At 42.7% G+C, this 16,211-nt stretch overlaps 1 protein-coding gene across 1 annotated transcript in view; it reads right to left on the bottom strand.

The window, feature by feature from the left end:
* The window catches only part of ttn.1 (titin, tandem duplicate 1), a 217,208-nt gene that overhangs the window by 46,169 nt on the left and 154,828 nt on the right, over nucleotides 1-16,211 (bottom strand). Inside the window, exons 168-194 of the mRNA XM_061722950.1 lie at nucleotides 15,487-15,768; nucleotides 15,094-15,393; nucleotides 13,929-14,222; nucleotides 10,852-13,821; nucleotides 10,441-10,761; nucleotides 10,011-10,295; nucleotides 8,851-9,156; nucleotides 8,575-8,738; nucleotides 8,149-8,383; nucleotides 7,626-7,901; nucleotides 7,210-7,509; nucleotides 6,805-7,107; nucleotides 6,408-6,707; nucleotides 5,968-6,255; nucleotides 5,109-5,411; nucleotides 4,702-5,004; nucleotides 4,256-4,561; nucleotides 3,801-4,088; nucleotides 3,401-3,691; nucleotides 3,029-3,316; nucleotides 2,645-2,927; nucleotides 2,176-2,483; nucleotides 1,973-2,077; nucleotides 1,617-1,814; nucleotides 1,226-1,522; nucleotides 532-1,119; nucleotides 151-453 (exon numbers count right to left, since the gene is read on the bottom strand). Coding sequence (XP_061578934.1) covers nucleotides 151-453; nucleotides 532-1,119; nucleotides 1,226-1,522; nucleotides 1,617-1,814; nucleotides 1,973-2,077; nucleotides 2,176-2,483; nucleotides 2,645-2,927; nucleotides 3,029-3,316; nucleotides 3,401-3,691; nucleotides 3,801-4,088; nucleotides 4,256-4,561; nucleotides 4,702-5,004; nucleotides 5,109-5,411; nucleotides 5,968-6,255; nucleotides 6,408-6,707; nucleotides 6,805-7,107; nucleotides 7,210-7,509; nucleotides 7,626-7,901; nucleotides 8,149-8,383; nucleotides 8,575-8,738; nucleotides 8,851-9,156; nucleotides 10,011-10,295; nucleotides 10,441-10,761; nucleotides 10,852-13,821; nucleotides 13,929-14,222; nucleotides 15,094-15,393; nucleotides 15,487-15,768 — 10,485 coding nt within the window. The remainder of the gene's footprint in view (nucleotides 1-150; nucleotides 454-531; nucleotides 1,120-1,225; nucleotides 1,523-1,616; nucleotides 1,815-1,972; nucleotides 2,078-2,175; nucleotides 2,484-2,644; nucleotides 2,928-3,028; nucleotides 3,317-3,400; nucleotides 3,692-3,800; nucleotides 4,089-4,255; nucleotides 4,562-4,701; nucleotides 5,005-5,108; nucleotides 5,412-5,967; nucleotides 6,256-6,407; nucleotides 6,708-6,804; nucleotides 7,108-7,209; nucleotides 7,510-7,625; nucleotides 7,902-8,148; nucleotides 8,384-8,574; nucleotides 8,739-8,850; nucleotides 9,157-10,010; nucleotides 10,296-10,440; nucleotides 10,762-10,851; nucleotides 13,822-13,928; nucleotides 14,223-15,093; nucleotides 15,394-15,486; nucleotides 15,769-16,211) is intronic.

Below are 16,211 nucleotides of genomic sequence, written 5' to 3'. Positions count from 1 at the left end.
AGAAATTAAAAGAACGGTTAGTATCTTTAAAACTTAATGTAAAAACTTACAAAGTTACATTCTTGTTATTTGCAATTATGTCATATAAGCGTGGATTTGAATTGTCGGCATGCCTTTCATGGCCAGATATTCAATGATTTTGCTACTTACAGGCAACGACTATTGTTTTGACAGGCATAGATGGTTCACTTGGCTCCCCAAAACCAGCTTTGTTCTCAGCTAGAACACGGAACTCGTACTCCACATCCTCAGCAAGACCTGTGACTTCAAAGCTGAGCTCAGCGATGGATTTCTTGGATGCCCGGACCCATCGCATGCCCTTCTTTTCCTTCTTTTCAATACTATAACCTGTTATGTCACTTCCACCATCCTCAGCTGGTCTTCTCCAGGTTATAGTGGCCGAGTGTCCATCGACTTTATCAACCTCAGGCTTAGATGGTGGTCCCGGTGGACCTACAGAAAATTAAAAAAAAAGTAATGAATGAAAGAGATAGATAGAATAGAATAGAATAAATGAAGTATAGTTCATACCAAATCTATCAACAATCTTGACAGCCTCAGAGTGAGATGGTTCACTGGCACCATACTGATTAACAGCAGAAACTCTGAAGAAGTACTCGTTGCCCTGGATGAGTTTGTGGGCCACATAGTGACAGTCAATGACCTTCTCTTCCAGGATTGTCCAGAGCAGACGAGTAGTTTCCCTTTTCTCTAAGGTGTAATACTTGATAGGAGAGCCTCCGTCTTCAGTAGGGGCTGTCCAGGTAAGAGTCACCTTTTCAGAAGAGACACCACTGCATTCAATGGGTCCAGGGGCACCAGGGACATCCAGAACTTTGACCTTTACTGTCTCTTCCTTTACACCAAATGGGTTACTAGCAGTGATGATGTATTCTCCAGAGTCCTTCCTGCTTGCATATTTTACAGACAGAGTGGATGATGTTGCAGTGGTTTCGATCTGAACAATGTCAGAGGGTTTAAAGGTCTTCCCCCCCTTTGACCAGAATGATGTTGGGTCTGGTTTGCCTTGAATGCTCGTGGCAGTGATGACAATAGTATCACCAGCTCGGACAGTCAGACCCTCCTTCACCTGAGCATCGATAATAATGGTTGGTGCAGCTGTTGGAGAAAGCAGGAAATATTTAGTCTCTCATGCAGTGTCCCAAAATCTACGTCTGTGTTATCTTCACTGAATAAAAGACAGAATTGTTTATATTCATCTCACCATAATCATCTCTACACAGAATGGTGTCTGTCTGCTCAGAAGGGGGGCTGAGAGCACCAGCAGCATTCTTTGCCCTGATCCTGAACTCATATTTGCAGCCCTCTTGCAGATCCTTAACAGTAAATGCAGGTTCCACAACATTCACATTATTGGCTTTCACCCAGACCTTGGAGGGCAGGTCTCGCTTTTCTACGATGTAGCCAGTCAGTCTGTGCCCACCGTCAAACTGAGGCTCGGTCCACTGGAGTGTCACACTGCTCCTGGTGATGCTGATCACATCCGGTTTGCCAGGCGCATCTATTGATATAGATATGAAATATGAATGCACTCTTGAAAATCTAAGGACGCTTTATTTTCATCCATGTTTTCATTCGCACTTGTTTCAACTTACCAATTGGATCTAGAGCAACCTGAGGATCGGTGGGAGCACTTGGCCTGCCAATGCCAGCCAGGTTGATTGCCATTACCCTAAACTCGTACTCCAGACCTTCGGTCAGCCCGGTTACTTTGTGCTCTTTCATTTTTATGGGAGCTGGGCTGGCCCTCTTCCACAACATACTGTTTCTTTCCTTGAACTCAACATGGTAGCCTAGCAACAAAGAGTGCAAAATAAAAAAAATTAAAAAAGTCTGCAGTAAGTTCATGCCACATAATGTATACTTAAAAGAAACACTAATAATAGTTGTTAAATAAAATACACATTGATTAACTTGTTTGAACAGAGGTGTGCTCTCAGTCAGACTGCACCTGTGATGGGAGATCCTCCGGTCTTCCTGGGGTCTGTCCAGCCCAGGTAAGCAGAATCATGAAGCATGGCCACGACCTCAGGTGGAGCAGGTGCATCAGGTACATCTGCAGAAAAATAGCGTGGAACGGTGTTGTACAGTTAGCAAAGTTACATTGTTCAGCACCCACTTGGTCCTTAACATATATGAAGTACATTAACTTACTAAATGGATGTTTAGCTACGATGGGGTCAGACTTGAGTCCCTCTCCAACACCATACTTGTTCTCAGCAGAGACTCTGAAAATGTATTCTGTGCCCTCATGGAGGCCGGTCACCCTCATGGTGTTGGTCTCCACAACAGAGGATACAGTCACCCACATGTTGGTGATGGAGTCCCTCTTTTCTAAGATGTAGTTAGTAATTTCTGAGCCGCCGTCATCTTTGGGAACACCCCACTTCAGTGTTGCACCATCAGCTGTAACATCTTTGAACTTAATTGGTGCAACAGGGAGGCCAGGTTTACCCACCACCCTAAAATGAAACAGACCCAAGTGTTTTACTATGGATAATTATTCAAATATAGCCAGCCCTGTATATATATATATCTGACTGAAACTAGCACACCATTTTAAGAGAAATATTATCCATGCCGTCTTACAGTCTTTGAAGTTACATGCTACAGTGGTTCTTACCTGATGAAGATGGTGGACTCTTTCGTGCCAGCACAGTTTCTCAATGTGATGGTGTACTTGGAAGCATCAGTCCTATGACAGTCTCGGATCAAGAGAGTGGTATTGACTGCAGATGACTCGGCAGATACCCGGCCGGTGTCTGTCAGGTCTTCATCATCTCCCTTCTTCCAGGACACCTTTGGTGTAGGTTTGCCAATGGTGGGGATCTTTAGACGAACGGTGCTGCCCTCCTTGGCAATGTAGCACAGGTTTGGCAACTCTCTTAAGTCACAGCCTGGAGGAACTTTAGAAAAAAAGGAGGTATTTTAAACTTCTGTTTTAGAACTTTATACTTATTCTCAATTTCAGTAGTTTTTGTAATGAAAGCTTCATAAAAATATTTACTGTTTTGGTCCTTCGCGACCACTTTCAACTCTTTGGGAGCACTCTCTCCTGTGTCATTCACAGCTTTGACCTGGTAGTTGTACTCTCTACCCTCCACCAGGTCTTTGGCACTATATTGCATGTTCTTGGATCTCATCAGCTCCTTGTATTTGTCTTCACCATTGAGAACCTCTAGGACATAACAGATGATGCGACTGCCACCATCCGAGAGAGGTTTCTTCCAGCTGAGAGTGCAAGAGTCCTTAGTCACCAGTAGGGTCTTGAAGTCCATGACAGGACCAGGTTCCTCTGTAAAACATAGAAATAAACATGGTAAATGGGAGATTTACAAGAGAACAGCAAAAACACAAAATATGTGCTAATTCAGCCCACCTGTTGCTCTAACTGCATCAGCTGTCTCGCAAGTTTCTCCAGCACCAAGCTTGTTAACTGCTGACACTCTGAAGCAGTAAGAGCGACCAGCATCCAGGTCTGGGATCTGGAAGAATGTCTTGTTGCAGTCTTTTTTGACGATAGACCATGCTTTTCTCTCAGTGTCACGCTTTTCCACTATGTAGTGGGTGACTTCATGTCCACCATCAATCAGAGGAACATCCCAGAAGATGGAAGCACTGTCCTTGGTTGACTCTTTCACCATCAGGTTTACTGGTGGTCCAGGAGTGTCTGAAGACCGGAAAAAACACTTTTTGAAAACAAACTTTACCCAAACCTACTTGACAAAAAATGAATATTTATATATTTATTCAGTGTGGGACAAAAATTCTTTACTAACCAAAAACTTTGACAACGATTGTATACATCTTCATGCCAGCTGAACTCTCTAGGCTCAAAATATATTTCCCAGCATCATATCTGTTCACTTTCTCCACCATCACCATAGTGTCTACGTTGCTGGATTTGATGATAATGCCCTGACGTTCTTTAATGTTGGTGTTCATCTTTGCCCAGATGATTCTGGGATTGGGACGACCCTTGATAGTGGCGTGTAGCCTCATGGTAGCACCAGCTTGTAGCTCCAGGACTTCCTTCAGTTCTGCACTTAACTCTGCCTCAGGAGGCACTAGAAGACAAAGAGGGTAGATTTATGAGTGACACTATAAAGCTATCATTATTATCATCATTTTTAGCTCATTTTAAATTCCTAAATAATCCAAGCTTGTATATTTTATCTTAATTATGTTGATGACACTGTAAGTAAACATAACTCATATCAAACATCTTACATACCAACTATATCCTTGGCAACATGTGTGCCTGGTACTTCGGCTGGTTCGCCGAAGCCAACTTTGTTGACAGCAGTGATGCGACACTGATAATCTGACTTGTCAATGAGGTTCTGGATTATGTAGTTTGTCTCCTGCAGGTTTCTGGGGACGTTGCATCGGATCCAGTCAGCCGTGTTGGCCCTCTTGCATTCCACCAAGTACCCAATAATCGGGCTTCCACCATTGTTAGCAGGGGGCGTCCAGCTGAGACTGATAGTGCTGTGGGTAGTATCAGTCACACTTGGGTTCAAAACTGGTCCAGGAGGAGCTGGAAAAGAGAAAAATGGTCCAGTTTAGACTACAAACAGAGCCTTTATATGTTTTTTTTTAATAATTTTTTTTTTAAGAGAATAATAAAATACAAAAGGTCAGTGCAATTTTTTCAGAGGTAATGATATAAGGACTCACTAATGGGGGTCTGTGCAGTGGTGCTGGCAGATGGTTCGCTGGGTTTGCCAAGTCCACCCATGTTGACAGCAATGACTCTGAACTCATACTCGACTCCCTCTGTTAGGCCTATTACCTCCAGTGACCTTTCTGTCATAGGCTTCCTGTTCAGCTTGGTCCAATTCATCTGCTTGGTTTCTTTCTTTTCCAGAACGTAGCCCAAGATGGTAGATTTTCCATCATCTGCAGGCTCCTTCCAGCTTACAGTCATACGGTCTTTGGCCACATTGGTAATCACTGGGGCCTCACAAGCTCCAGGAACAGCTGAAATACGATGTTGGTTGGGTTAGGATTTATGCTTTGAAAAAATAAAAAATAAAAAATTCAGATTTAACATAAGCAACTTCAAAAAGTTGACAATGACTCACTGAATGGGTTCTTGGCGACAACTGGACTGGTGATAAGAGGGTCTCCAACTCCCCATGTGTTCTCAGCACGGATTCGGAACTGGTACTCGTGTCCCTCAATTAACTTCTCCACGTTGAACTCGAGGACGTCACCCTTGATTTTGCTATAAACCTGGGCCCAGTTCGCCCTGCTGGTCTCCCGCTTGTCCAAGATGTAGTTGCTAATGGCGCCACCGCCATCTTTCAGAGGTGGCTCCCAAGACAGTTTGATACTGCTAGCAAGCACCTCAACATATTTGCAACTGGCAGGAGGGCCAGGCACATCTGCGGACACACAAAGCATAGATTTGAATATAGAATATAGATGTGTTTCATTTTTGGGAGTCAAATTATGGAATCAACTTAGTGATGAAGTGAAACTGTGTAAATCTCTGTTGAATTTTAAAAAAAATATTGAAAAGTAAAATAATTAAGGATTACAATGCTAAATGATTGGAGTATAATTTGGTTAAGCAGAACAATTTAAAGGGAAATTTCTCTTTTTGTTTCTTTTCATATTACAGATAATCTGGGTTTTCTGTTGGAAAGTACAGGGTAGGCAAATATAAGCTTTGGCTTCAGCCTATTCCTTTTTCGGTTACAGAGTTTATTATTATTTTTTGTGTGAAACTGATGAGTGTAAACTTGTATGAAAGTGTTTTGTCATTTACACACACACAGTTTGAATTGCAAATAATGTAATGTAACCGAAATAAACAATTTATTCATTCATTCATTCATTCATTCATTCAAGGCCAAAATTTATGTTCATGTCGAATTTTTGTGAATCTAACTTTTGTAGTTTCATCAAACATCCCCACACACAAAAAAAACTACCTACCTAGAACGTTGACCTGGATCTCTACAGTCTTGGACCCACTGGCATTCTCAGCCAGCAATGTGTAGGTTCCTGTATGTGTCTTGGTGACAGCTGCCATCTCTAACTGGAAGTGGTGCCTCTGATGGGTGACGACCTGGCCTTCACCTGACTTCAGGTTATCATCACCTCTCTTCCATGTGACTCTGGGCATGGGTTTACCGAACACGTCAGCCTCCAAAAGGACTGTTGATCCAGCCTTGACTGTCAAGCCTTTCTGCAATCTAGCATTAAGCTCAATCCTTGGAGGAACTGTTAGGAAGATGACAATACAAATTAGAGTGCCTTCACCTATCAAAGTCTTGTTTTAAAGAACATCTTTGGCAGCCAAAATTGTCAAAACATTTATGTTTTTAATTGCACTGACTGGTTTATCATAAAAGTGTAAAGTTAAAACGTCTCACCATTCTCAGCGCAGACCAGAATTGGGTCTGACGGCTCTGAGGGTTTGCTCATGTTGACAGCCGTTTTAGCAGTAACTCTGAACTGGTACTGAAGGTCTCTCTCCAGGCCAGTCACCGTATACTCCTCATGTGGCACATTTTGACTGCTGGTGTTGCAGCGTAACCAGGTGTCTCCTGGCACCCGCATGACCTCAACATAGTAGCCGATGATCTTGCTACCACCATCATTCTTAGGACGAGCCCATACCAAAGTGACAGAGTTCTTGGTCATATCCAAGACCTCAGGCTTACCTGGAGTATCTGTAAAACACACATACAAATATATAATAGGGTAAAAAAATAAGCAAACCAATGGATTAAAATGCAATTCAATACACAAGTATAATGCTAGACCCACCAACAGGTGTTCTGGCAGTAACAAAGTCAGTCTTCTTGCTTGGTTTGCCCTGGCCGGCACGGTTGAACGCGGACACTCGGAAGGTGTATTCCAAGCCCTCAATGAGGCCAGCACATGGGTACTCAGTGTTACGGACGACAGTGTCATTGGCCTTCACCCACAGAAGGCTGTTCCTCTCCTTTCGCTCAATGTAGTAACCTGTGATGGGACTACCACCATCGCTCTCGGGTTTATCCCAGGCAACAAACATACAGTCCTTGTTGGTCTTGTTGATGCGACAGTTGAGGGGCTCACTAGGAACATCTATTGACAAGACAGAAAGACTATTGAGATACTAGACTATATTCCCATATATGCCCATCCAGCTCATATAAACTGACAACTAAGGGTTTCACTTAAACTTACCAAAGGGGAACTTGGCAACCATCCTGTCAGACTGAGTGGGATCTGACACACCGTAGCGGTTCTCTGCACGGATGCGGAACCCGTACTCCTTTCCAGGGATAAGTTTTCCCAACCTGCAACCAGTCTTTGAGCAGGAATTGACGGCTGTTACCCAGTCGCCCCTACTCACATCACATTTCTCTACCACATAGTTAGTGATGTTGCTGCCTCCGTCCTCCAGTGGTTTGTTCCAGGAAAGGGAGCAGGCATCAGAGTCAATGTCACTGATCACCACAGGGCCTTCGGGAGGACCAGGGATATCTGAAATATGCAGAAAGGTTAGCTAAATCCTTTTCTTCGTCACATTAATTCTCTATGACTGAATCCCAAAGCTTACTTTCTTTTTTATTATAAATCCTATCGTAAGTGACACGTACCTCTGATGACAATCTTCAAGGACTCGGACACCGTTCCAGAGACGTTCTCAGCAACAAGACTATACTCTCCACTGTCATTCCTCGACACATCTTTGATGATCAGGACACACAGGTTGGCAGATTGGTGCACAGCCAGACGGCTGGATGGGACTACTGGTTTATCACCGCGCATCCACTTGCAAGTTGGGACAGGTTTTCCTGAAACCAGGGCTTCCACTCTGAGCTTGGCTCCAGCTCTAGCACCTGCTGTGTCTGGCATAACGATCTTTGGCTCCACTGAGAGTCGAAACATGACATTTTGTCTCATTACATTTGAGAGATCATCCAGGTCACATAAATGTCATTATGATACATATCATGTCAGTATTAAGCTGTTTTACATTTAGCAACACAATTTCTCGCAAAAATAATAATGATCCCAAATCAAGTGGATAAAAAAGAAAATAAAAAAACTGGTTATCATTAAAAAATGTGCATAACTGCTCCTTAGAGATTCTTATTTACAGGATATATAATAACGTACCCATCTGTTCTTTGATCTCAATTGGGTGCCTGGTCTCGGTGAACAAGCTTAGGCCCATAATGTTCTTTGCAGCCACTCTGAACTTGTATCTCTTTCCTTCCTTCAGGCCACTGATACTGATTGATAGACCTTTAACTGTGGTGTAAGTGTTCCACAATTCCTTTTCAGGTTCCTCTTCTTCCTCATCTACTTGAGGTGGTGGAGGAGGTGGAGGAGCTACCTCTCCTTCAGGAACCTGTGAGGTACAGGAAGACTATAGCCTTATGATTCAATCTTTACGATATACACTTGTAAAATGGTGGTATGGTTAGTTATTCTAGCAAATTTAAGACAACATCAAAAATTAAACAAAACAAAATATATGTTTTTGACATTAAATCAACAATGGATTGACAAAGTCAGAGGAGAATTAGTTTGATTACAAACCTCTACAGGTGCTGGCGGCTCTGGAGGAGGTTTGACTTCAATGTATTCAATTACATAACCATCAATCTTGGCACCACCATCTCTTTCAGGCTTCACCCAGCCGACCGTTGCATTGTTCTTGGTTATCTCCAGGATTTCGATCTTCTGACAAGGATCCGGCTTGCCTGGAAAAGGAAATCAAACACAAGTGTTGAAGTATGCTGAAAGCCTGACAAAAGAGATACGAAACGTGAATATTCTTGTTCTGATATTACTTGATTCAGAGATGATACTTACTGACAGGATCAGAGGCCATGTAAGAAGTAGGTGTCACTTTTGGAACTCCAGAGCCATACTCATTGACAGCTGTGATTCTGAAGTAATATTCGCTGCCAGAGCTCAAACCACTGACTTTGAAGGGGATCTTATCAGGCAGAACTTCTGCTTTGACGGTTGCCCATGTCTTGCGGTCAATCTCACGTTTTTCAACTATGTAGTGTGTAACCTCCCTTCCACCATTGACCTCTGGAGGATTCCAGGCGAGCACGACAGATGTCTGTTTGATGTCTGTGGCTTCAAGATTCATTACAGGCCCAGGAGTGTCTGTCGGGAAAAACACATTTATATTTGTTTATTATTTATTAACATCTGCTAGATTTTTATTACAGAAAAGAGCACTTAGAGTTATTTTCAATACACATTACAGAGAACACACCAACAGATTATTTTTTGAATCAAGATTACTGAAACTTGAGGATTTGGTTAAGTTACAGACACTCACAATCATGTACACAGCTAAATATAAATTATTACCAGAAAACTTACAATACATGTTTACTTTCAGTTTAAATAACGAAGATAGTCGCAGAAAATTAAATTTTAAACAATTATTTGCCCGAACAACCTTAAAGCAGATGAGCACTTCAATTGTTGGAATTAAGTTATGGAATTCATTAAATTATGATTTAAAGTGCTGTATAAACATATTTCAGTTTAAATATAAATTTAAAGAGAAAAAAATAGCAATGTATGTATGAAATAGTCTAAATATATAATATATGCGTATGGAGACAGACAATTTATTTTCTTGTTTTTCTTGTTTTTCTTGTTTTTCTTTTCTTGTGATATTAATTAAGTAATTGTGCAGACCATCTGTTATTATTGTTCAGTTTTCTTTTGAGGGAGGGGCAGGTATAATAAGATTTTCTTCTTCCTGCTCCTTTCTGGTTCTGGAATATGTTTTTGATTGTGTTGTCATTTTAGTTGCTTGCTTTTTTTTCTTTGCATATTTCCATGACCAGAATAAATAAAAAAATGAAATGAATGAAAAAATGAAATGTTATGCTTTAATTCAGTTTTTATTTTTTTTAAACTTTCAAGTAAAATGGCTTTTGATGGATATGGGAGAACAGTGAAGTTAATCTTCAATGAATTATTAAAAGAAAGCCTGGACGTACCTAGAACCTGAACATTGACAAACACGGCTTTCTCTCCAGCAGGGCTCTGCACGGTCAGGCAGTATTTGCCAGAGTCGTTGCGGGTGCTGTCAGGAATGATCAAGAAGGTCATGGTGTCGATGATGTCAACTTTACCCTTCCTGACCACATTGTCAACACCCATCCTCCTCCAAATGACCTTGGGAGGTGGTCTGCCTCTGATGGTGGCACAAAGCCTGATGGGACAGCCTGCTCTGACTGTCAGTCCCTGCTTCAGATTAGCATCCAAGTCAATTTCTGGTGCCTCTGTTGGAAGAAACAAGGCGGGTGTTATCTTGGAATCACATGCATACAATTGCATGCCAGAGTTTATGACCCACCAATAATAAGATTAGAATTAGATTAGATTTCTTTTGGAATTAAAGCCAGATAAAACACAACGAAGCCTTACCTAGAATTTCTCTTGGAATCACAGCACCTTCCAGGTTACAGGGCAGGCTCATGCCTACCTGGTTTTGAGCCGACACTCTGAATTCATAAGTAAGATTCTCATCGAGACTTGAGACTGTGAACTCGCACACAACAAGCTGAGCTGCCACATTGCATCTCTTCCACCCTTCGTCTCCTTTCTTGGCAGCTCCCAGTATCTTCATCTCCACCACATATCCAATAAGTGGAGCACCACCATCATATGCAGACTTGGTCCAGCTCAGGGTCACTGAGGATTTAGTGCTGTCTGCAACCTTCAGGTTGGTAGGTGGTGCAGGAGGTTCTGTAAGAAGACGTCAGGATTTGTGAAATTACAGGCTTTAAAAACCTAAGATTAAATTAAGCACTATAAACAACATCTTTGGTTACATACCAACTGTATCCTTTGCAGTGATGGCACGAGAAGCCTTGCTTGGATTGCCAACCCCAATTTCATTCACGGCCTTAACTCTGTATTGGTAATCATGGAGAGGCAATAGTCCAGTAACTGTGAAATGAGTTTTAGGGATTGGATCCTTATTGACAGGAGACCACCTAACGGCATGCTCTTCTCTCTTCTCCAACAGATATCCTTGGATTGGCTTTCCACCATCTTTGCCTGGCTCTGACCATTCCACAGTCATCTCCTCTTTGCCAATCTTTGTTACATCTGGTGTTTCAGGGGCATCAGGAACATTGAACTGGGTGCCCGCGACAATGGCCTCACTCTGAACGGCGGGTCCAGGACCCATTTTATTCTCAGCTCGAACTCTGAAGATGTACTCGTTACCCTCAATAAGACGGGTTACATTTGCTTTGGTAGTGATCACAGCATTGGAGTGGACAGACCAAACTCCCCTCTTAGTTTCACACTTTTCAATAATGTAATTGTAGATGTCACAGCCACCGTCATCTTCTGGGACCTCCCAGGCTAGTTGGCACCTGTCAATCGTGATACCTGACACTTTGAGATTCCTGATGGGACCAGGTCTATCCAGTACATTGACTGCAGCGCTGCCAGAGCACGTTCCTGCACTGTTGGTGGCAGTAACTACATATTTGCCACTGTCAGTGCGTTTGGATCCAGTAATCAACAGCTTAGAGAAGTCTGAACCAGTTTCAATTTGAAGCTTGGGGCCCTTCCTGATCTCATCTTTGCTCTCATCCTTGGTCCATTTGACATCAGGCTGGGGTTTGCCCTTCACTGTTGCTTCGATGGCAATAGAGTCTCCTGCCTTCACCACAAGCGTTGCATCCAGTTTAATCTTGACCTCAGGCTCCACAAGCTGTTCCTTAACTAAAATTTCCCCTGTGGTCACCCAGTCACTCTCACCTCCCTCATTCTTAGTCTGAACCCTGAACTGGTAGATTTGATTTTCTATACACCTGTCAGCCATGAAATATGTCTCCTTGATGGCACCTTTGTGAAGCCTCTCCCATTCTTCGGCCTCTTTTGGTTTCTTTTCCACATGGTATCCCAGGTTACGGCTGCCACCATCATGATCTGGTTTCTTCCACTTAAGGAAGCAGAAGGTCTTGCCAATTTCAGATATATGGAAGTCAATGGGTTCACCAGGTTTGTCAATGGGATCAACTGCCAGAATAGGTGTCTTGGTCTCAGTTGTCGGACCGACACCTATCTTGTTCTCTGCACTGACACGGAAGAAATACTCACAGCCCTCAGTTAGAGGAGCCTTTATCAGACGCTTTGTCCAGTCGCTGGAAACCACTGTCCATCCTCTTTGGCTTGGCTGACGGCACTCAATAATGTACTGAGTGATCTCAGTGCCTCCATTGTCTTCAGGGTTCTCCCAGGACACCATGCATGATTTCTTGGTCACATAAGCTACTTTCAAATTCTGGCAAGGTCCTGGTGTGTCCAGAACATTCACAATAATGGTGGCCTGTGCCTGTCCACTGCTATTTTTGGCAACAATGGCATATTTTCCATAGTCTGACCTGACAGAATCATTGATGACCAGTTCACAGTGAGGGTAGTTGTTCTTCATATCTGTGCGTTTGTCCCGAGATATGGCTCTGGCATCCTTGGTCCATGTGATCTCTGGATCTGGTCTGCCTTTCACTTTAGAAATCAAACTGATGATTTGACCTGCCCTGACTGTCAGAGAGTCACGGCAGGAGATGTCGACAACGACTTCAGGGGGCACCAGGATGTCCTTTGCCACGATAGTCTGAGGCAGATCCTTTGGCTCACTGTCTCCAACCTTGTTGGTGGCTCTGATGCGTATTTTGTACTCCAAACCTTCAATGAGACCTGGCACTCTGTAGGCACAGATCTTGATAAGGTCCTTATTGATTCTGTCCCACTGGGCAGATCCTGACTTCTGTGCCTCAACTACGTAGCCCAGAATGGGACTGCCTCCGTCTCTTGTAGGCTTTGTCCAGCAGATGTCAGCATAGGCCTTGCTCCAGTCCTTCAGTTTAGGATTACCAGGGGGTCCAGGTTTAGTGATGGCACGAGTGGCCTTAACGGGATCAGAAGTGAGAGAAGGCCCGCTGATGCCAGCAATGTTCTCAGCAAACACTCTGAACTCGTAGGTGTTGCCTTCAAACAGACCAGAGACTCTGTATCTTAAGTCCAGCACAGGAGTTTTGTTGACACGAATCCACTTTCCTGTCATTTCTCTGCGTTCAACAATATAGCCGCTGATGGGGCTACCTCCATCATATTCAGGCAGGCTCCATGAAACTGTAACAGCATTTTCTGTGACATCAGAGCACTCGGGTGGGCCTGGAGGACCAGGAGGGTTGAACATATGCTTGGCAATAGTAGGAGGACTCTCAAGCCCAGCTCCAATGCCAATCTTGTTCTCTGCACGGACACGGACAATGTATTCACGACCCTTCTCCAGCCTTGAGACTTTGGCTTTGGTACTGGTGCCACTGGAGCTAACAACAGACCAGGGCTCCCAAGGCTTCTTCACATCCTTCTTTTCTACAATGTAGTTGGCGATAGGTGTGCCACCATCATCTTTGGGTGCCCTCCACTGAATCATCATGAAATCAGGGGTGACCTCCAAGATATTAACGGGTCCGATGGGTGGGCCTGGCACATCCAATACAGTGACATGAAGGGCCACTGTCTTACTGCCAGCAGGATTGGACACAGTGAGGACATACTCTCCGGTATCTCCTCTCTGGGACTTAGGAATACTGAGGGTAGTTGAGGATCCAACAGACTCAATGACATGTCGATCCTCAGATGTGATCTCCTTTCCATCACTCATCCATTTGGCAGTGGGAAGGGGGATGCCTGTCATCTTAGCCGGTAAAGTAATAGGACTGCCGGCTTTTACAACGAGGCCTTCGATAAGCTTGACATCAACTTCAATTGTAGGGGGCACTGAAAGAGAACAAGGCAGCAAAAATATTGTGAGCATGTAAATGCCTTATTGGAGACTATGCACATAGACCATAGTGGGAAATACCAAAAAAAATAATGAGTCTTACGTGTCTTCTCCTGACAAGTGACTGGGACACTGGTGTCTGGACGGCTTATACCGATGGCGTTCTGAGCCTTGACCCTGAAACGGTAAGTCTTGCCCTCTTCCAGGCCTGTGACATGGGAATGGTTGTTGCTCACTGTCTTGAAGGTGACCCAGTCAGTCTGACCCTCTGCCTGGTGCTCCACAATGAAACCAGTAATTTCACTTCCACCAGTGCGATCTGGCCATTCCCAGGCCAACCACACCTCTGTTTTTTCTGCATCAGTGTGGTGCAGGTTCTTAGGTGGGCCGGGAGGATCTGAAGGGTTTCCACAGACACACAATTAATTTTAGATTATCAAAGGATTTTAATCTCTGACTTTCGGCGTGTACAATGTAGGGCTGGGCGATATGGACCAAAAGTCATATCTCGATATTTTCTAGCTAAATGGCGATACTCGATATATATCTCGATATTTTTTCTGTGCCTTAATTGGGGTTTCCCCCAAAGAATTATAGCATAGCATCTCTGTTAGCTTCATTTTTTTCTGAGGCAAACCCTTAAAAAAACAGTCAGTTTTAATACAAAGCCTCGTGCCAAATGTCACACAGGTTCCTTATATTAACAGGTCTGCACAATATCAAAATGTATAAAACAAATGAAATAAAAATAAACTGCCTGCATATATAGAATAAAAATGCTTCTTGAATAAAATAAAACAAATATCCCTTTCCTGCATAACAATTAAATTAAAATACACTGTGCAATTAATACAATGTAGACAGTAACAGGCAGACTTTTCCACTGAGGTTGACTGTTGTGCAAATAACAAAACATTTGTGAAAATCTCAAATAAAACATTCAAGTGAATTTGTCACAAAATAAGCTATATGAAAATCATTTAAAAAAAAATGTAAAAAAAAAAAAAAAAAAAATTTTTTTTTTTAAATCGATATAAACGATATTGTCTCGTACCATATCGTGTTTGAAAATATATCGATATATATTAAAATCTCGATATATCACCCAGCCCTAGTACAATGCTTAATATTTTATGGAAATTATATGTTGCAGAACTATCATCACCATCTACACAGAAGGCAGAACATTCTGTGTAGATGGTGAGGGTAGTTGGTGATGCTAACAGAGCATGAACAAAGACTACATATTGTATTATCATTTTACTTACAGAGAGGATCGAGAGCTTTGATGGGTGACATTGTCATAACAAAGTCACTCCTGCCAAACTGGTTCTCAGCAGCCACCCTGAACTGGTACTGGATTCCTTCCATCAGGTACATAGCCATAAGGCTGAGTTTTTTATTGGCTGCAGCAACTGGCACCCACTGGTCTGAGGCCACATCTTTCTTTTGTACGACATAATGGGAGATGACAGCACCACCGTTGTCCTCTGGAGCCTTCCATGTCAGGTAAGCAGACTCACTGGTCACCTCAGATATCACCAAGTCTCTTGGAGGAGAGGGCTTGTCTGTTGGAGGCAAAATGTGTTTCAGTGAAGGTTACATGTATTTGTACCTGAATAATTAATAGAGAGTTTATGTCAGTGGAGATATTCACTTACTCAGCACAAGTACAGCGACGGTTGCCGATTTTTTCCCCGCTGCGTTCTCCACTGTAATAGTGTAGTTGGCAGAGTCTGCCCGGACACACTTGGGGATGAAGACTTTACTGCCAGTGGCAGTAACAGCGACAGTGATGTGAGAAGGAACGTCTCCATCGTTCATCTTCCAGCTGACTGTTGGGGTTGGTATACCCTTAATGGTGGCGCTTAGGGTGATATCAGTACCCAGCATAGCCAAGTGGTCACGTGCCATGTTGGCATCCAGGAGTAACTCTGGCTCCTCTGTTAAGGGAAATTGAAAAAAGGTTTACAGGGTTGAGAGAATGTAAAAACCACTTAACCAATTTGGTGATTCCCAGATGATTCCCTCATAAATTACACCTGTACATGTAATGTGCAATATCATTTAATGTGCAATATCATTCACTGCAACGTGCATAAATAACATCTGTAAATATCCATCTGTTTTTCTTTTTTTGTATACTAGTATTTTTTATTTATTACTATTTTTATTCTCCTTCTTCTTCTTCTTCTTATTATTATTATTGTATATACTGTTTATAGTGTTTTTTATTTTTTATTATTATTATTATTATTGTGTAATATTGATGCCTCTTGTGTTTTGCACTATCCCCTTTGCTGCTGTAATCTGGAAATTTCCCCTCTGGGGGACTATTAAAGGATTTCTTATCTTATCTTATCTTACATGTTGTAGTTTTATATTT

This window comes from Cololabis saira, chromosome 6, assembly GCF_033807715.1.
Source record: "Cololabis saira isolate AMF1-May2022 chromosome 6, fColSai1.1, whole genome shotgun sequence".
Classification (NCBI taxonomy): Eukaryota; Metazoa; Chordata; class Actinopteri; order Beloniformes; family Belonidae; genus Cololabis; species Cololabis saira.
The sequence above is the reverse complement of the archived record's forward strand: the minus strand, read 5'-3'. Positions and strand labels throughout refer to the sequence as shown.